This window comes from Streptopelia decaocto (assembly GCF_964273445.1).
Source record: "Streptopelia decaocto genome assembly, chromosome: 1".
NCBI lineage: Eukaryota > Metazoa > Chordata > Aves > Columbiformes > Columbidae > Streptopelia > Streptopelia decaocto.
The window spans coordinates 144,655,401-144,676,543 of record NC_138663.1 but is presented as its reverse complement, the minus strand read 5'-3'; the positions used below and the strand labels follow the sequence as shown (position 1 = coordinate 144,676,543).

Genomic DNA, 21,143 nt, shown 5'->3' with positions numbered 1-21,143 from the left:
AGAAAAGTCGCATTTTCAGCCTTCTTTTTCTTCGGAAACACGAGTGTTAAAGAACTATTAAGGATATTTTAGCAGTTAAAACAAAACAAAATAAAACAAAAAGCCAACGAAACAAACAAACAAACAAAAAACCCACAAAACAAAACAAGTATACACGTGTAGATACGCGAGTCCAGCTGAGCGCTGGCTGCGGGCCGCGTCGAGAAGCACCGGCCGCCCCGGGAGATCTGCAAGCCACCGGGGGACGGCCGGGGCCTGCGGTGGGGCTGGACGACAAGGTGACGGCCCAGTCACATCAGCGGCAGTGCCGCCCTCCTGGCCGGGGGTCGTGCCCGGCCCGCCGGCTGAGGCGCCCCGCTCCTGCCGGGGCGAGGCGGGGCTAAGCGGAGAGCGCAACCCGCCCTCCATCCAGCCCTCCTTCCCTGCCGCCTGCAGGCGCCGCGTCTCCACGGAGCCGAGCCGTCTCCGCGGCGGCCTTCGTCTCCTTCCCGGCGGCAGGGCTGTAGGCGCAGCCGAGGCCTGCCCGGGGCTGGAGGAAATGGAGGCGGCGGCGGCGGGGCCGGGCGGCGGCAGCAGCAGCAGCAGGGGCTGAGCGGGGGCGGGGAAGCGCCGCCGTTGCCGTTGCCGCTGCCGCCGCCCGCAGCCGGGCGGGGAAGGATGCAGCAGCAGCAGCTGCCGCCGCGGCCGCCTGAGCGGGCCGGCTGCGCCGCGGAGTGAGGCGGCCCCCGGCGGGAGCGGCGCCCCGCCGCGGGGGGGCGAGGCTGTGGGGAGCGGCGCTGGAAGGCCGGTAAGCCGGGGAGGGGGCGCTGCGAGGGAGGCCCGGTACCCCGGGGCGGAGCCGGGGCTGCGGGGGGGAGGCCTGGCGGCCGGCAGCCGCGGGGAGAGGCGGCTCCGGCCGGGCGGGCGGGGAAGCCAGCTGGGCGCTGCAGACGTCTTGTTGTCTTTGCCTGCCGGGGGTCAGGGGCAGCCCGCCCTCCTTCATCCTCTGGAGCGGGGAAAGTTGACGCCAGTTCAGCCCGGGTCCGTGGGGCTGGGCTGTGCCTCAGCTGGTCCCGTGCTGCTCAGACCACCGCCGTGTCCCGTCTTCCTGGAGGGGATCCCTTTGTTTTTACCCCCGCACCACCCTTGGACAGTGCATGGAGCCCTCATGGAGCCCCGATGCTGGGGAAGGAGGAGCCGCTGCAATTCCCAGCTGTAAAGAGCGTGGGGTGCCCTGTGGAGTCGGACCTTGCACCTGCCTGACAGGGGCAGGGGTGGGGAGGCAGGGTCCTCTTCCCGGCCTGGGGTGGGTTCTGCGGCAGTCGCAGGGGCTGCGGCCCCGGATACCTGGCTTTCTTCCCACTGACAGGTGAGTTGTACGTGCTCAGGGGACGCTCCGCTCTCCAGCGGCGGCTTGAGGAGCAGAGACGATAGGCCTGTTAATGCTGTCAGGGTGGACGAAAGCTTTTGGAAAGAACCAGCTTTCAGAAATGCCTGTTATAATGTCTATTATAACACTTAGAAGCAGCGTACGACTTGCCAAAGGAGTGTGTAATAGATTTTAGTCCAACATTATTAAGTGTAATAAGTTGTCCGGGTCTCTTAACTTTTAAGACAAAACAAAGGAGGCCTTGATGAAAATGGATTAGGTATCCCAGCTAGCTGTTGTTTGGCTTCATTACCAGTTCCATTTCAAATTACATCATTAGTCATGTGCTGATGGGCAAGCAGTTGGTAGTTTGAGACTATGGGTGTGCTGCTGTTATTCACGATGTGTTCAGGGACTATCCTGCCAAGGAGACCCTGTCCGAAAAGCATAGGCTGCAGAGCAGGGACTGTGCACTGAGTTTTAATGTTGTTTAAATTGTGTACGCTTTGTCCTGTTGTTCGCATGGAGAACAGCAGTCTTCCCCAAAGTGCAAGTGGCTTTTCCAGATAACATGTTACTTGCAGGCTATGGGTCAAGCCTGCCAAGCTTTGTGTCCTGATCTTTGGTTTGTGTGTGATCACGTTTTTGCTCATGCAAAATTGGCATCTGGCTGATCTGAGGGTTATGTGACTGTTTGTCTTTGGGGTAAGTATCCGAGGGAGGGAAGCACAGAGGAATGGATGGTGAGACGTGTTTGGGGGATCTTGTACTCCTAAAAAGTGTAGAATTGCAATAACAGGGAAAAGGAGCACCCTGAAAAATGGGACTAAACCTTCAACAGCTTTCTTGTTTCTTCTACTTGTAAAGAAAAATGTTTTAGGCAAGGAGAAGTAAAAGACACATTTGGAAGCCGAAAGAAACTATTAAAGAGAAAAACCGGAAGCTAGTATGTGTATTCACAAGAAAATAAGTAACAGAAGAGGCAACAGAAATGCAGTAAGATCAGAGAGATAACAGTAAGTACAGCTACCCTATGTGAAAATAATAAAAATATTAAAGAAGCTAGAGAAAGGGAAACAACATAAACATGTTATTTTTAAAATGTTACTGGTCATTGTATTTGAGTCAGTACAGTAGTTGAGTTACTCCTGTTACGTCCTGCTTCCTGAGATAGGTAACGTGCTGCTGATAAAAGTGTAGTTTTGCTTAGGATGCTAGAAGTGAGTAACAGTGCCAACCACTGTAATTACATTATGACAAATACTCTGACAGGACTCTTGCATCTATGACTACGGTTGCAGATTTGCTGTGCACATGAAAAAAAGGAGTAGACAAAACTGCTTAATATTTTCCTCTCGGCTTCAATGTACCGAAGGGTAATAGTGGTTGTTTTTAGGGATGTGACTGCAATTCTGTCCCCTTTCTGGTCTCAGAGTCCAGTTCTTGAGGTCAGTAGTGTACTGCTCGTAGGTGTCTTTGGCTGAAATGTTGTTTTCCTGTCCCTGGAGCACAGGATCTGGCAGCAGGGTCCTGTGTGCCATAACTGCTTTTCAGGTCAGAGCTGGTGGAAACTGCTCTCCCTGTGTCGTTTAACACAACTTCTTAGAAATCCAATGCATAAATTACATAAGGGGATATAGATCAATAATCCTTACTGAATGGTGTGCATCCATCACCATGATAAAAGCAGGCAGACTAGCAGGGAAGCTACGAATGTTGTAGGCTGTTTCTATCATTCTTTCTGTAGAACAAATGTACTAGGTTAGACAGAAGGGTCTGGTCCAGACCATTTGTCATGTCTCTGAAAAGACCATGGCTGATGGTCAGAAAGAGGTTTTCCTCATGCAGGATGTTCTCTGCAAGCTTCTGGCAGTCTACTGCCTTGAAGACAGGTTAAATTGTATTTTGAATGGTTCTCATGGTTTTAGCAGAGCTACCTAAAAAGTAAAAATATCGTTGCTATGGTTTGTGTCCTGACATCTATTTTGCATTTTTCTCATTTGAGAGAGTTTGAAAATTTTCAAACTGTTGTCATGTCTGAAAGCAAGGGCGGTATATTTTCATGCTCTAAATGGGAAATGATGGATGTTGTGGCAGACTGAAAAATGAGGACCTTTGGGACCTGGTGGTTTTCAGCATGAACCTTAGGGCAAGTTTTGCAGGAGTGCAATGGTAGGATGACAAAAACTTCCGAACTACTGAGGCAGAAAGAGGTGAGTTCTCTAGAATTCACACAGTATTATTTGCCCTTCCTGGCCAACAGTTTTTTATGTTGAAGAACAATGTATCTTGGGCATTGCATGCTCAGTGGGCAGCTAGCGAATTGCAGTAAAAAATGGGAAACAATCAACATAATCTTTATGGAGGTCAGAGCACCTGCAATTATCTGACAGTTGATGCATCTTTTTACCTAAATGCAGCATTTTCAGGAGCAGTTCTTAAAAACGAAATCATAAAAGAAGGAAAAAGAGGACCTCTCAGAAGCCAAACTGAAAAATACTGCACTGAGAAAATAAAAATAGGCCTGAACATGCCATCCCAGCTAAAAATTATGAATTCTGTTTTTCTAATTGGAGATATTCTTTTCCTCCTCTCACCCATTTCACATACATCCCTAAGGTCCCAAATCTGTTTTGAACTGCGTGTCTGCCAGCACAGGCTTTTGACATACCCTGAAGACATTTCACTTCTGTCAGCTACAGTGAGAACCCGTCCTGGAAACATTTGCATTGCTGGAAGGCAAAAGCTGGTTGGAAAAGTTAGCAGCCTCTGTAGCAATAGTACTGATGTCGCAGATGGACACGCTGAAGTAACATCAAAACCAGGCTCACTTCTGTTATTGAAGCTTCGTGGGAATGAAAAAGGTGGAATACTGGTAAAACTGAAAAACTTAGCACAAAGTTTGCTTAGAAGTATTAACTAGCATGTTTTTGGCATCTTAGCTGGGAATGAGTGCGTCTCTTATTCCCTGACAATTCACTCAAGTGGCTCTATAGAAAGTGTGATCACAAACCACGCAGATGTGACTCTCATTGAAGTTACATGTGACTGCTTTAGGACTGAGCTTGCTCTTATTGCTAGTTACGTGGGTGATTTTGGTGTTTTGTTCTTCTTGAGGCTACAAGCACAAATGTCACAGGATTGTTGAGAGGATCTCATTGTATAAGATTTTTGTGTTACAGCCTCTTTGGTTAAGTATTCTCAAGTTATGTTATACGTATCCTCAAGAGGAAGCACTGACTTGTGTTTGAACTTTCCAGAACCTGAGTTCTGTCTTATCTCTCCAGCAACAACTGAGGCAATGGAGCTTTGTATTTTTGCAAGATAAATATTCAAGCCTGAGGAGTCTCAGGTTCTGGTAGGTAGGCTGTGACATTTGCTGTTAGATTTTAGTTGTTTTGTTTTTAAGTTATGGAAGCTCAAATTTTGCAGTGTGTCTTTCACAGATCTTTGGTATCTGCCTCAGTGCTCCCCTGGGTGCCTTGCCCATCAGAGGCTGGAAATTCAGCGAAAGATGTAACTTAAAATTATACGTTTCTCTTAATGGCTGGGGACTTAAATTTATTTTATAATTGGTTTCCTTATATTGCATTGTAACTTTTAACCATAAAAAATAATTTATTAGGATTACAATTTTTAAAATCAAGCAAAGTGCTCAGAGCACTCCAACAAATTTACCAGCTGTGTGAGGTAGGGCAGACACCATGTGCTGGTAATACTGTGTGGTATTCTCACCCTCACTCTGCTTGGATTCAGTCGGTACCTGTGGTTTCTTTGCACATTTAACCTGTGGTCACATTTTGGGTAACCCTTCCTGCCTTCCTGGGTTAGTCCTGTCTTTAAGGCTTACCTGCAGGGATGCAGCTACAGGTAGTAGACACTACTGCAAGGGAACTCCTTTTTACTATTTATATGAATAGTGCTTAGCATGATGGAAATAAAAAAACTCTTCTAGAACCTATGGTTGGTACTTTGCTGGCAATAAAAGTGACAAGATAAAAAGATACATTAATATATTTCAGTATTTTATCGGGTTAAGCTCAGTGTCCTGGCTCAGTAGCTTCCAGCCCATAATTCACATAGGCTGGGTGAGGGATGAGTCCATGTTACATGTCATGAGCTGACTTGGGATAACTAAGAACATTAGTTTATGTTACAGCTTGGTTGATCTGACTAGCTACCACCACAAGTGCAGCTTTCTTCATTCTCTCTTTCCTACAATGAGCCGGCTCGCAAAGTTAAATTAAAAAATAAGCTACACTTTAAAAAAATTGCGGATTTTGCTGATCTGTCTCCATGAACAGTCAGAGCAGCAGTGCTATTACCAGCGCAAGCAGGGGACTGGGAATGTGTACGTAGGGGTGAAGGACGAGTGAAGCCTCCCTTTGATAGCAGCTGGTGGTTACGTTGCCTCAACCTTAAGATAGATTAAAAACTCAGCCAAAAGGACCAGAAAGCAAGAAGTGAAATCTACTGCTATGTTTTGTGACACACATGCATATTAGAGTTTTGTCATTTTGGTTATGGAAAGTATTTTTCTAAACTGGAACAAAATTAATGTGTCAATCTTTCCTCTTTCAAACAGGAAGCAACAACTTTATATGGCTCATGCCTGACAACATGCACCACCAGTGGCTGCTGCTAGCTGCCTGCTTTTGGGTGATATTCATGTTCATGGTTGCTAGCAAGTTTATCACATTGACTTTTAAAGACCCAGATGGTAAGTTCAATATTTGATGTGAAACAGAAAATTGAATACACACAATACACACAAACTGAATATATACAAATACTCTTTCTGTGCAAGTAGTTCTGATCATGTTACCACTTCTTCAGTAGGATTGAGAACAGAACAGCTAAATTTCTAGAAGTGACAGTGCTGATAGTCAGTTTTGCTTTTCTTGGTAGAAGTCTGCAAAATTAACTTTTTTTTTTTTTTAAGAAAAAGGTTAAGAACAGAGGGGATCATGTTTTGCAGTACTGTTTTGTGGGGTTCACTTTCTCAAATACACTCAGTTTCAGTATCTTGATCTATTAGAAGTCATGTGCAAAACAACAGAGCACAATTACCAGTTTAAAGACAAAGGAAATTCACAAGGAATTAAAGATTTCATTTCACATGATACTAGCTTTTGTCCTCATGTGACTGCTTGTCCCGTGGCTGCAGTATTATGTAAAACTTGTGGAAAGTTTTATTTCATTTGCAATGCACTTAGCCTAGCCACCTCTGCCCTGCTTTTTGCATTCAGTTTTATCCTCTGCTCTTTGACTGACAAACAGCTTATAGTCTTTTGCTTAGCTTAAGTAGCCCAGATGGTATTAAGCTGATGAGGAATTTAAGCCATTTGATGACACCACACAGCCTGTTACAGTTTTCTGTCTGCAGAGGAGCTGCTGTTACAGAGCCATCCTACACAGAGTTTAGGTTGAAGGTGATGACATGACTTACAGTCCCCAGAGATGTGTGTTTCTGCATCTTCCAAAGATATGCAAAAAACGTGTTACTTTTGAAGCGCTGACATCACTAAGTGCCATTTGTTTCAAGGACTTGATAGTGGATAAATATATTAGGTATACCTTTATAAATAGCATACCTCTGTGTGGGGATCTATTCAGCAAGTCTTACAGATGGGAACTGTAGGCTAACTCAGCTTTCCTTGGTCCCAGCTGGTTTTGGGCCCTAGTACATCTGCAAATAAGGTGAATCTTATGTTAGGTAGTTTAATCTTCCAGTATTTCATTCTAGGCCAACTCTTGTTTCCCAGCTCAGGTGTTGTTTGAGTGGTTCTTTCTGCCAGAATTTGTCAGGAGAATTAAAATGTGGGGTTTAAAAAAATATACTAGACTACACCATTTGCATTTACTTGCTTTTTATTATCTTGGCTTTCCAATTTTTCTCTCTCTTGTTTTGTTTTGTTTTTTTTTTTTTCCTATGGTGAATCCTCCCCTTTGAATAGTTCTCTGAGCAGAAGATTTTCTAATTTCTTAAGCTCCAGTCCTGCAAAGGCATGACTATGGTTAAGTGTATGTACGTGCTGGAGATACCAGTGTTTGTACTGGGACGAATGAAGGGAAATAATGCAAATGTACCAACAGAATTTTAGAGAAAGCCCCAACAGGATGGCCAGTCCTGGAGGAACTCTTCTAGACTTAATAAAATATGGCTTGTCAGAAGTTTTCCCTATTTGGATGTGTGCACTTAGCAGCTAGAACAAAACCAGCAGATGCTCAATGAATCAGTGTTCTTTTGTTTAAGCCTTTTACTGATGTCTCGGGTGGTTGAGCAATAGGAGCTTCTTAATGAGAAGGAACAAGTTTCTGTCCATCATCTCTAGTAGTACCTGCAGGCTTGCTTTTAGCCAGTGATATTGAAAGATAGTTTAACTGCTCTTGCACTGAGTCAGCTTACTTTGATTTTACAGAAGGTTACTATGAGGTAAGTCTGTGTACAACAGTATTTACTGTAGCTGATTGCTTGGATGCTTACATTGTTTTCAGTTTTAACGTGCTTCAGTTTTAAGGTGCTCTTTGCTAAAATCCAGTGTAGACAGAGTACTCTTTTAAGAAAAGGATATGCGAGTACACACATTTTCTGGACCATAAACCAATCAGCCACTGTGGATGCAGATGAAGAAAGATAGAAGAAACTCTATGAAGGGAAAAGTAGTCCGATATGGATGGAAGTAAATTTTCAAGGAGAAATCATGGTATTTTTGTGTTGTGGTTAGGAGGAGCTGTGTCAAATTATTTTTTATCTTCCCGCACCATGTAAAATAAAGCTACAGCCTTGTGTTATTTTTCAGTTTTCCTGTAGCATATCAATTGCAAAGGATGCGAAGGTTTCTTCCCTTACATACTTTAATTTGGTCCCAAACTATTAGCTGCCCTGAAATCCTTAAGAAAGAAAAAGAGTATCAGCTGAGTTTGTTTTTTAATTTTAGGAGTCTCTCAGGAAGGCCATCAGTCCAGCAATAAAGAGGCAATTTTGTATTTATTGCTGGTTAGAGGTGTTTACTTAGAGCACCAAATAAATAAAAGGTGGTCCTTAATTTCACTTTTCTTCTGGTAATGTCTAAGAGTTTACAACAGAGGAAACCTGTCTACTAATATGAGAGGAGTTTTATATTTGGACATGCTTTGGGAAGTTAATTGAAAACTAAAAATCTCCTGCTGTCAAGTCCAGGTAGCTATACTCAATTGTCTACCAATCATGATATTTGGTTTCTATGTGTCTTTGCACAGTTTTGTTTAAAAAAAAGACCAAAATAAAAGATAACGGACATGTGTCTTTGATAAAACTCAACTGAAATTGCAACAAAATTCCCACTGAGTACATCCTTTAAAACACTCGTGGTTTGTCTCATGTCTTGTCTAGTTCCTCCCTGTTCAAAATAAATCCTACTGTTTTGTAAGCTTAATACAGAAAGTGATGTTCAGTTGTGTTAGTTGTGAAGCAAAAATAGTTGCCTTCCCCCCACCTTCTGTAATTCTCTTATCTTTCTTCCTCCTTTAGGCTATGGTGCCAAGCAAGAGCCATTGGTACTGACAGCTGTGACTAAAGTGGAGGAGGTACATGTGCCAGAGGAAAAACGTTGGCCTGAAGAATTCCAGGTGCATACTGTTGAGATAAGGCTTACATGTATTAAAGAGTGGGAGAAAATAAGAGACTAAGTAAGAGCTTCCTGTTGTTAAAATAAATTGCTAGATGGGAATTATCTATTCAGACTGCTCTATTTAGATAGGGCCACAGAATTCATTTTAGCTTCACAAAGCTAGTTTGTTTCGGTAACCTGCTGTCTTGTTTCATCTGAATGGTACAACTTAATGTGTTCCCATTTTGAGGAGAAAATTGTTGCAGTATTGCTTTATCAAGTCAGGACAGTCAGTTTTGCTAGCCTTTTTAATATAATGTCCCAGTTTTGATTACTTGTATTCTGCCTTGCCATAGCCATCAGGTTCATGGTTCTTGAGGGCAAGCCTGTGTCTTGTCTATTCTTTTAGTTCTCCGCCCAATCTCTCTGATTCTTTTTATCAGTCTCCATTTCTTTTTCATGCTTTGTGCTCTTTGTGCTTCTCATCTCACTATTTTTCCAAAGTAGAACATGAACACAGTAGTACTCAATACCAGCTGATATTTTAGAAGCATCGTTCTGTGATTTCAGCAATAGAGCAGAACAAATGTGGTACCTGCTAATTTACAGGGAAACTCTGAAAACACCTAATGCAAATGTAAATTTGAGACTAGTTGCACAGTGGGCTAAGGGCAATTTTTTGGTTACATAAGTCACCTTATGTATTTTTGTGATACAGCATGGAAGTTTCTGTAGGTTTCTGTATAAACATGATGCTTCTTGTTTTCATATTTTAAAAACCTGAAATTTAAGTTATCATCAGAATACTTGGAAGAAACACTTTATTCAGTGGAAGACTGGCAGGTCTGTGTAGTTAGTTTTAATATCTTCTTTTACTTGTGTGGAAGAGGATAATAAGTTTTCTGGATCTAAAACTATTCTCTTTTGACTTCCTGACAGCATGAAATGCAGAACAATAGTATTAATCCTGGTTGCATGCAAAAGGAATTGTCTTGACAGATAAGCAATCTGTCAGGCTGTTCAGATTACATTCTGACCAGGGGATATTGGAAGAGAGCAACAAAAAGAAAAAGCAGGAGATTTTTTTTCCTTACGGAGGATTGGGACAAAAAGTAAAATCATTCTTTTTTTTCATGTGTAGCTTGGACATTGTACCTGAAATCATAGGGTCACAGAATGGTTTGGGTTGGAAGGGACTGTTGAAGATCATCAAGCTCACCCCCACTGCCATGGGCAGAATCATCTTTCACTAGACTAGGTTGCTCAAAGCCCCATCCAACTTGTCTGTGAACACTTCCAGTGATGAGGCATCCACAGCTTCTCTGGGCAACCTGTTTCTGTGCCTCACCACCCTCATACTGAAGAATTTATTCCTCATATCTAATATAAACCCACCCTCTTTTAGTTGAAAACCATTACTGCTTGTCCTGTCATTGCAGGCTCTGTTAAAGTCTTTCTCTATCTGTCTTACAAGCCTCCTGTAAGCGTTGAAAGGCTGCAATAAGGTCTCCCTGGAGCCTTCTCTTCTCCAGGCTGAACAACCCCAACTCTCTCAGCCTGTCCTCACAGCAGAGCTGCTCCAGCCCTCTGATCATTTTTGTGGCCTCCTCTGGCCCCTCTCCAACAGGTCCGTGTCTTCCCTGTGCCAAGGGCTCCAGAGCTGGATGCAGAAATCCAGGTGGGGTCTCACCAGAGCAGAGCAGAGGGGCAGAATCACCTCCCTCGACCTGCTGGCCATGCTCCTTTTGATGTAGCCCAGGATATGATCAGCTTTCTGGGCTGTGAGCGCATGTTGCTGGCACATATCCAATTTTGCATTCATCTGTATCCCCAAGTCCTTCTCTGCAGTGCTGATCTCAATCAGTACATCCCCTAGTCTGTATTGATATTGGGGATTGCCAGCTGTGGAAATCATTAGTTGAAGGGGGAAGATTTGTCAGTAGAAATTTTAAATTTCTCAGCACCTGTTGATCAGATAAGTTCCTTTTTCCTTTCTCCTCACTAATTACGAGGCAGCAGTGGTCATGGGTTTCGTCATAGTTTCAGGAAAATGAGACATGTCGAACAGGTCATGCCTCCTTTTTTCATTTGCCACAGTAAGCGCTGATACTCATTGTGTGAATTTTTGTCCACTAAATTTTGTTGTAGCTTGAATAAATGGACACTCTGAGTGCCTGCAGGTGTTGCAAAAGAACACAGCTTTTATCCTAAATTCTTCTTTGCCAGCCAGATGGGCCAGCATCCCTCACACCCATATTCTCGGACATCAGAGCTTAATTTCTGTTGAAATTCCTGTCCCAGCCTCTCAGAAGCTTTCTTACTTGCCATTGAAGCTTTGTGGGAGGTCCAGTATTTAGTCAAGACATGTTGCATCCACACAGATAAGACCCTCATGCTCTGCACCAGACTTAAATTGATGTATGGAAAAACTCTTACTACTACTACATAATAACTTGAGTTGGACGAACCTGTACAGCAGCAGCCCATGAAGGAAACTGTGCGCTACTCTTAGTTAATACATAGCGATGTTTTAATAGTGAATCTGAGAGTAATTAGGATGCACAGTTTGGGAGTAATTAGGATGCACAGTTTGGGAATTTTTATACTTTAGAATTTGATCTGAAAACTAAATGCTTGCACTTTTGTTTTTTTTCTTTCCCCTCTGCATTTCGTAAAGCCAACTGGAAAAGCTTTTTCTGGAAATCTGATCCGCCAACCTCTAGTTCATATGGAAAGACTGGAGCTTCTCAGGAATGTCTGCAGAGACACTGCATTGAGAAATCTTTCTCACACTGCAGTTTCCAAATTCGTCTTGGACCGAATATTTGTGTGTGACAAGCACAAGATCCTGTTTTGTCAGACGCCAAAAGTGGGCAACACTCAGTGGAAAAAAGTCTTGATCGTTTTAAATGGTATTTACTCTGCTGTGGGTGCATGGGTTTTCTTGAGGAGGAGGAAAGAACAGAACTGGTCCAAAAAGGACAACACAAAAATGTATTCTTTCTGCTTTTTTGTACATTGATACTTAATTTCAGCCTTTCATTCTTCACAGTTGCTTCTAGTCCTTTCAAAACGTCTCTTTTAAAGAAAATGCACCTGTTCTTTCTGTGAAAATATATCTTAATATTACTTGGCTCGAAAGTTGTTTGAGTCATGAAAGAGTACCTATATGCATGTGGTAGGTAGATTTTTTTACCTTTGAATGGGTGGAACTAATTTGTAGAATTTTAAACAAGTAAATTACAAGGTATCACAATTCCCTAAGAAACAGTAATGTAAAATTTCTGACTGGAGGTCACTGACTTTTATCTAGGCTTGTTTAGCAGTGAATAAAGCTAGTTAAAACTTGGCTGGTGCTGTTGGTCTGTACTGCTGAAATTTTGTGTATGTGCTATCAGTGAGCCATCAAAGGAGTTACGAAGGTTTTGAGGTGCTCAAGGCAATAGCTTGGTCAACAAAGGTATGTTATAAAAGACTGTAAAAGAAGGAGGAGTAAAAGGACTAGTGTGTTTGAATAACAATCTGCAAGGTAAAGACTGCCTGTCTATCTGTAGCCTACCATCCTCTTCTAGTAGCCTTGTATGCCAAGAAAAATAACTAATTTTCTCAGGGTTTTCTATTGTACCGCTACCTGCACTATGTAAACCTGGCTTGATGGTATTTAACATAACACACCTTTGTTTGACATGAGATGATTTTGCCTGTCTGTGCACCAGGACTGTGAATTTGCTACATATACTCAGGCCAGTTGAGGTCCTTCTGAGGTTTTGCAGGTGGTGTAGCTCACAAAGACATGGGCAAAACCTGGATATCATAAACCCAGCTTTTTGTTACAAGCATCCTGCAAACAGCCAGCGCTGCACTTGTGCTTTTATGTTTTCTTTACCTTGCGTAAGCCAGTTTGCACACCCAGAAGGAAACAGTCACAAATTGGCAAAGGAACGTGTCTTTCAGCAAAACTGTTGTATCAAGGAGTATGTCTTTAAAAACTTCAATATTAGTTTCAACTTTGATAGATGGATAGGAACAGAAAAGATGCATACATGTAGGTATGGGCATGTGTCTTAAATACCTGTGAAAGCTGCACTCCAAGAAAGCACTAAATAAGCAACTATGTAAGTGCATTAGAAGTACTTGCTCTTATCAGAATTTAACAGAGAAAACATGCAAAGAATAGCTCAGGACAGGCAGGGACGTATTGGTTGTGTTGAGCGGAGGATAACTCATATCTTACCAGCTGGGAACCTTTTACCTTGAGCTTCCTAGTTCTGGCATATTGGGAAATGATAGAAAATTGTTGCCATATAAACATTGGTCCCTTCTGCCCTGAGCTGCCAATGTACTAGTATCTGCTGATGAAGACTACTGCTGCAGTTGACCAAACTTTCCCCTCTTCGGGTAGTTTCAGCAGGCAGGAGTGATACTTGAGGCGGAATACTTTACATCTAAATACGTAAGTGGTATTTGGAGGTTCAGGATGGAGAAACGCAGCTGTGGGACTGTGGGGGAGCCAACTCTGCTACTGCTTGTACTGAACCTCTGCTCTGGATGAATGCAAGGTTTCAGTTTCTGAGGCAGTCTAATCTGACATCTGTTGTCCATGTGGAATTCACCTAGAGTACCAAAAAAATTAATTAGAAAACTGAGAAGCTGAGTGGTGTGGATTATTCACTGCTGTTCTGGAATGGAGAAGGCTGTAGAGGCTTTCACCTTAAGCTTGTTTTGTAGCACCCTGTTCTTGTTGCAGGTTGGTAGCTGTTGTGTGAAGGCTTACTCCTAGGGTCCAAGGGGTCCACATGAGAGATTTCTTAAGGTCATAAAAAGAAATGGATGTTAAATGCATCAGAATTTAGTGAAATTATTTTTCTTGTCAGCCTATGTGCTTGCAAAAATCAATATCTGGAGGCTTTCTGTTGTTAATTTTAGTGCTTTTTAATCTGTGTAGTATTGTATGATTGGAATTTTTGTTTCATCACAGCATAGTCATTAAAAAAACTTCATGGATCCTGACAGCAAAGTGCTTTTGTGTTGAAGCAGTTCCAAAAGCAGCCCACAACATTTATTTTTTGGTGGTGGTAGAAACTCAGCCAAAAAGCTGGTCCCTTCTTTAGAGTTAATCCTCAGTCTTCCTCCATTTGTATGTGTGGGCAGAGGGAAAGAGAATGGGGACACTGAGGTGAGGAGTTATAGGCTTAGATGTAATTGCTGATGAAATTTGCATAATGTGCTTTTCTGAGAGTTTTGAATCCATTTGATTTTTGGACCTTGATGTCACATACCCTAAAGAATTGTAACAGTTTTGAGCTTTGCAGTCAGAATCTCTCATCATTTAACAGTTTTAAACATAATAACTGTAAATGCTAAAAATACAGAAAAGAGAAAGATGAAACAAAAAGCTGTCAGCCGAAGGCACACATACTTGCTTGTGCTCACTTTTTTTTTTCCCCTTGAAAGATTCACTTGCTCTCTCTTTTTTATTTTTTTCTAGGAGCATTTTCTTCCATAGAAGAGATACCAGAAAATATTGTACATGATCATGAGAAGAATGGCCTTCCACGCTTGTCTTCCTTCAGTGACTCTGAAATTAAAAAACGGTAAGAGATTTCTTCCCAGTGGTGTGGGAGGCATTTGGAGCCAGTTGTATTAGGGACAATCAAGAGTACAGTTGAAGTCTACATCTGGAACTGAGGACAGTGGGGTTTCTACTCCAGCAAGTGTATTCTGGCACTGTTCTGCAATCCTCACAGATGTTGCTGTGACTACCTCCCTACTGGCTTCAATGGAGAACACCAGTGTAATTGCTGATACAGTTAGGTGAGCCAACCAACTCCCTCTGGATGTAGGGTTTCTGTAGTTCAGTGCATACCTGGTTCTTACATAGCTGACCTTCAGAAGAGAAGCTTTAGTTGGAAGGTACACCCTGATGCCTTGCCTACATGAAAGATAGCCATTGCAGGCAGATTTGGTTTTGGGGATTGAACTGGATAGGTTTAAAACATGAGTGCTTCCTAGCCTGAGAGTGTTGTCCTTTCAGCTGAACCACTTTATCCTCCTGTTTGGGTACTTCTGGCTCTTCCTAGAGCAGAAAACATACTTCTCTGCAGTAGAGCCCTCTAAATTCCTTTGGCTAGAAAATTTTCCTGTGTCTGCTCTCATATCTGCTAGGGCCTATGCCATATATAATCCCTGTAAGGGGTGGCAACATGGAGAGAAAAGGGCATAAGATGACAGCGGACACTTGTAAGCTTGTGCTTGTATGGTTTTTGTGTGTATTCAACCCTTGGGAAGAGTCAGCCCTTATACATGGGGTATCAGCTATGAGCAGAGCTCAGCCCAAGGTTTGTTGCATTCAGAGTACAAATTAGTCACAGCTGTGCCTGTGGAAATGGGGTCACTTGATTGTGTGCAAGAGAAAATACTGTCACCACATTCTTGAGACTGTGGATCCATTCTCCCTCACTCTGAACAGCCCTGCATAGAAAGTAGTTGTTCACATGGGGGATGAGCTGTAGCTGGGGTATTAGAAGTTGAATGCCATTATGATTTGGGTTGTTGTGGTCTGCCCAGCACAGAAGTTGTGCTGGAGATGCACAACTCTTGTGCTCCAGCACAGCTCTATTACTAGGAATATGTCAGGAGAAGCTGAAGACTGATGCAAGTGCCTGTTGAGGCTGGAAAGAGTCCATTCCCGTATTTCAGCAAGGACTGGGCTATAAATCTTTCTCAGCTGTTTACTGAAATAAACTTGGGTTTCAGTTTACTCCTCCTGTAGATAACCTCTGACTACAGAATATTATGATTCAGTGGTATCACAAAAAATTGTGAAATTTGTTGAAAACTGTGGTCTCATAAAAATAGTGTTCTCAACCATTATTGAAAGCATGACAAAACATCAAATAAAATACCAGATTTTTTTTTTCTTTAAGCAGTGATTTGTCTTAACTACTTGCCAGTGAAAAACACAGCCCTCTGTATGCATTTAGCTGCACCAAGCCACTTTTTCCACACCTTTGTGTATTTTGCTTCTTGAGCTTGATCACATGGCATTAAACATATCTTTGACTTGGAGCTTTCAGCACCTTTTGTCTCCTGTTTATATGGATTGAGATAAACTGAGCTCTTCCAGTTTGAATAAAATGCAAAAAATAGGATGAACTATTTCCACTTTGTACTGTATACAAAGCTGTTAGTAAAAAGACAGAAATTGTTTCTAGTCCTATCGATTATAATATACATAGACTAAACAAGTAGTGTAAGATTCATGTTGCTGTGTCTGTAGTCAGAGTTCCTGTACATTTTGTAAGTCTTTGCTAAACGCTCTTTAAACACTGTGCATAGCACTTTAATCATTTATTTTCCTTTTTTTTTTCTTCCTCTGTTTAGACTGAATTTATATTTCAAGTTTTTTATTGTTAGAGATCCATTTGAAAGACTTATTTCTGCATTTAAAGACAAGTTTGTGCACAATCCCCGTTTTGAACCATGGTACCGGCATGAAATTGCTCCTGGCATCATTCGTAAATACAGAAAGAACCGCACAGAGACCAAAGGGCTGCAGTTTGAGGATTTTGTGCGCTATCTGGGTGACCCTAACCACCGATGGCTGGATGTTCAGTTTGGTGACCACATCATTCATTGGGTCACGTACGTGGAACTTTGCGCCCCGTGTGAAATCACGTACAGCGTGATTGGACACCATGAAACCCTGGAGGACGATGCTCCATATATCTTGAAAGCAGCCGGCATAGACCATCTGGTATCATACCCCACAATTCCACCAGGCATAACGGTGTACAACAAAACAAAAGTAGAACGGTATTTTTCGGGAATTAGCAAGAGAGACATAAGACGTCTTTATGCGCGGTTTGAAGGTGATTTTAAACTCTTTGGCTATCGGGAGCCAGATTTCTTGCTTAACTGACACTTAGGATAAGCTCTGAAGAAGCGTCTCATGGATTAATCTAAACCTGCGTGAATACCAGCTGCAACACTGACAGAGCTGAGAATGACCATTTGTTTTCTAGCTTTTTGATGTTGCTCCACTTTTCAGTGAAATATTTGTCATATGAGCAAGCAGGGGCTTATAGTTGTTGTTTACTGACCATGTTTTCAATATGTGACATTGCAATCTGTTAGGAATGAAGTCCTTGTTATCTGAAATACAGGTTTTCACTTCTCCCCTCTTCCACCCAGGAAAAAAGAGGAAGAAGGAATGGGCTACGATCTTCCCCTCCCTCTTCCAGACAGAATGCCATTTTAAAAATTTTGTGAAGTATTTATAAAGATGGCAAATTCACTGTAGGTTAACTCTAGTATGTGGGTGAACTTGATGATTCATGCTCATGAGAAAAGCATGTAGTCTCCCCTGAGCTTTGAAAATGAGAGGCCAGAACAAGACTAAAAATTGATTAAATGCTTGACGAGTAAAATCATCTAGTTTCTGTTGTGTGGCTGCTATAATAACAGTAATGCTGATCTAATCCCATTTTTATTTGTCACAAAGTGAACCTAATCAGACAGAGGCTTTAGAGGTATTAAAAAAGGGACAGGTTCCAGAGCTTCGGTTGTCTTTGTATTTTTGTCAAGTGTTTACTTACTACTGGTCTGTTGAGCCTCATAATTCTGTTGTTCATTTCAAAATATTATTTCACTCCTGGCTATGTAAGTTATCTGAGAACACCAGATGCAAATGGAACATAGAAGAAATATGAAACGGCTAGGGAAACTTCAAGGAGAATAAATTTAAAGTATTAATTGTATTTGCAGGAGCACATGTAAAAGTCACAAGATGCTCTCTAAATATCACACAATTTAACTTGTTTTGTCTTCTAACAGTTAAGATTAATAAAGAAGCCACAAAAGCGGGATGTCATATAAGAGAGCTGCTAGAGTTACTGGGTTTAACGATTTACCTTTTTTCTTATATCCAGCCTCGCTCAATATTCAGTACTTCAGAGAACAGAAAATTTACCCCCCTCTGAAAAATCGTCTCCCTGCTGCTAAAGGAGACAGGATGAATCCCTGAATTTTCCGGTGATTCACCACCATAGTGTCCCAGCTCAAAAATGCCCAACATTTGTGTTACCAGTGGGGTGAATTAGCAACTCGCAAGGAGTTTTAAATGTCACTTGAATTTGTGTACCCATTTTACACATTTAAAAAAACCCAGAAGAACAGAACTGAATGGATGTGGGCATCATGTTTGCCTGTGCTTGCAGGTTCATAAGGTCTCATAAAGAGCAATCTCTTGTTTTGAGTTCACCAGCAATAAAAATCAGCGCACTGCCACCTCATCCCACCGGCAATGGGAAAGGGAGACCACATGTCTGAGATACAGGAATTGCTCTGTCACAGTCATCGTGTGAACTGTGTTTTTTTAAATCTTAGTCCTGAAAGATTAATTTTCAAGGCAGCATAATTTTGCTGGCTAGAAATGCTGATGATGGCCCAGTGCTATGGAATCTGCTCTTAAATCCAGCCACAGTATGCTTTTGATAGCTTCCTGGACCAACACAAGGAAGCATCTTGCACTTGTGAAAAAGAAAAGCTGTGCCAAGATGACATGTGCTGCTGCCCACAAAAAGGAAGCCCTGTTGTACCTGGAAATGATTTCAGAAAGATCTCAACAGACTAATTGAAATAAGGGAGAATCATTAATTGGGCATCGTTATCAAGAGTATAGTCCAAGGTGGCAAAACTGGAAGGTGGGATTTTTTTCTTTCTTTTTTTTTTTTTTTTTTTTTTAAAGCCAACAATTACAATGCCCTAACTTGTTAGTTCTTAGCCAATCATGAAAAGATGTTAACAGCTCCAGGTTTTTCTAGAGGTTTTCTTAATATGGGACCTTAGCAAAATGTACTGTTAAATGCATTTTGGAGCTGTTGAGCTGGTTGATTACCTCTCTGCTGATTTGAAATGTAACAGTAAATAATGTATAGTAAATTCAGGCCTTTAAGTTTAATTCTAATAAAGTTAAAGTAGAATTGGTTTCTTCTGAAAGCATAAGCTACTGACCACACAAAACACCAATGTACGTTTTTATTTTTCTTGGTAAATGACTTACTGTATTGATTTCTTAAAAGTTGCAAGGTGGAAAATGCTACATAAATATTAAGTAATAATATTTTTTTCTAATAGTTTTCCCTGCTTTGAGTTCTCTCAGGCATCTGACAGCACACGTGGACAGAACTATGGATTGGGTAGAGGTGTGTACTTCTCTCCCTGCTCCCACGCTTTTCAGGCTGGGACTGGAACACTTGTTACCATTTTTTCAATTCAAACACAAAGTTGCTCTTTTCAATGCTACCCTCTTGAGCTATGTTTTCTTTCTAGGAGTGCGGTTTTTCTCCTCACATGGCTGAAGTAATGATGGCACAGTTTTGGCATGGTGCTTGCAGAAACTTGGAGAACATGAAAGCCCTTGGTGAGGTATGATGTGGGTCTCCTTATCTCAGTCTGAGGCAGATAGCATGGTCAGAGCACACTGTGTCAGGGAGGAGACTCTTGCTCTGCTAATTATGATGAATTAAATGCTTGTGTTGTGTTTTAGCTTAATTGTGCTCTATACAAGCTATTTACAGATCTAGTCCCAGTGGTGTGCATTAATGTAATTCGGCAGTTGGGATGTCATTTGCTTTCAAACTGCAGGTACTATTTATGTCATATTTTGGGTACTGCTGATTGTTACTTCTCTTTTTTATTGTTATAGCTTCAGAAAACAAAATCACATCCTTTATGCATATCCCTTTCTTTTTTTGTTTCTCCTCAGCAGCTTTTGAATCTTTTGGCCCATTTCAACCACAGTTTAGAGAGGAAAGTTGACTTTTTAGGGATAGTGAGTTGCAGTAGTCTTTCTGAAAACAGGAGAGGAGAGAACCATTCTTTATGCATCAGAGAGTCCGTGCTGTATGTTAGCTTTAGGAAAGTACAGACAGGAAACCCAGCTTTACTGCTTCTGCTCATTGTGGAGCTCCTTGATTTTCGTGGACTCCCGTCCCTAGTGCTCCAAGTCTTCACTCCGATCTCAGCTAGCAAAGATAGAAATAATTGATTACAAGGCTTACCATGGGTCTGTTATCTTCAGGTTTCGTATAAAATTAAGGACACTTCTAGAGGTCAGTCAGCTGAAGGGGTTTTGAGGTCTTGGGGTTGTTTTTGTCTTCTTTGTGGTGAAAATGCATCCAGAATTCACTAAACCTCTGTCCGATTATTACAGCAACGTGAAGGGACCTGGAAGGAGGTGTAAATTCAATGTGTGCTTATTTTAAATGTGAGGGTGTAAAGGAAACTTGACCCAGGAGTTGGGCCCTGAAGATTTATCTTGACCAGTAGCTTGTTACATGTTATCTGCAGAGACTGACACAATTTCTTTGTGGCCTGCACTTGAGAAGATTTATGCAAGTTAGAAAGGGACTTGTGGGTGGTGGAAAATTCCCTTTCAGCCTCACTTAGCTATGCGTGTTCCTGGTCCGCTGCCATGGGGAAGGTTTTAGAGGGAAATGATCCTATTAGCAGCAAAACCCGCAGTGCTTGGGCAGGCAAAGGCAGAGTGCCTCCCTCCTGGCGGAGGAGTTCGGCTCACGCTGATGTGCGCAGCCGACACTGGTGCTGCCTTGTATAAATCTCTATTTTTGTGCTTTTAATGCAATTGTGTGCAGCTGAGCTGTCATCTTCCTTCCCGGCATGTGGCAGTAGCCTGAGGTGCCTCAGATCATCACCACCAGAGCAGTTTTGAAAGGCCGGCAGCCTGTTTTGCTATGCAGTAGGAGACGTTTCCCTTATGAAGGGAGCAGAATTAGGCCTGCAGCCATGCAGCTGGTGGCAACAGGCTGGTGTAAGCATGGAAATGGTGCTGTTAGGAATAGCTACTGTAAAATAATAGAATAGAATAATAGAATAGTTTGGGTTGGAAGGGACCTTCAAAGGCCATCTAGTCCAACCCCCTGCAATGAGCAGGGACATCTCCAACTACATCAGGATGCTCTGAGCCCCGTCCATCCTGGCCTGGAATGTCTCCAGGGATGGGGCATCTCCCACCTCTCTGGGCAACCTGGGCCAGTGTTTCACCACCATCATTGTAAAAACTTTCTTCGTCACATCTAGCCTGAGTCTACCCTCCTTTAGTTTAAAACCATTATCCCTTGTCCTATCGCAACAGGCCCTGCTAAAAAGTCCGTTCCCATCTTTCTTGTAGGCTGCTTTTA

General features: G+C 42.3%; 1 protein-coding gene across 4 annotated transcripts; it reads left to right on the top strand.

Annotated features, from left to right (window-relative positions):
- Nucleotides 1-469: 469 nt before the first annotated feature.
- CHST10 (carbohydrate sulfotransferase 10) lies at nt 470-19,063 on the top strand. 4 transcript variants are annotated; one of them, XM_082069986.1, is made up of 7 exons: nt 470-787; nt 2,216-2,364; nt 5,934-6,068; nt 8,862-8,959; nt 11,618-11,852; nt 14,429-14,534; nt 16,324-19,063. In XM_082069986.1, the coding sequence occupies exons 3-7, from the start codon at nt 5,957-5,959 to the stop codon at nt 16,859-16,861; spliced, it is 1,089 nt and encodes a 362-aa protein (XP_081926112.1). In that variant the 5' UTR covers nt 470-787; nt 2,216-2,364; nt 5,934-5,956; the 3' UTR covers nt 16,862-19,063. The 4 variants fall into 4 exon arrangements, with proteins under 4 accessions (XP_081926112.1, XP_081926111.1, XP_081926114.1 ...); XM_082069985.1 differs by lacking the exon at nt 2,216-2,364 and having other exon boundaries at nt 472-787; XM_082069988.1 differs by lacking the exons at nt 470-787; nt 2,216-2,364 and adding an exon at nt 864-1,348.
- Nucleotides 19,064-21,143: the final 2,080 nt, after the last annotated feature.

Excerpts from the sequence above, each read along its gene's own strand:
- CHST10 (XM_082069986.1), top strand. The coding sequence starts at position 5,957 with ATGCCTGACAACATGCACCACCAGTGGCTGCTGCTAGCTGCCTGCTTT. Across the intron at positions 11,853-14,428 it reads AGTCTTGATCGTTTTAAATG|GAGCATTTTCTTCCATAGAA; the intron begins GTATTTACTCTG and ends ATTTTTTTCTAG. Across the intron at positions 14,535-16,323 it reads GACTCTGAAATTAAAAAACG|ACTGAATTTATATTTCAAGT; the intron begins GTAAGAGATTTC and ends TCCTCTGTTTAG.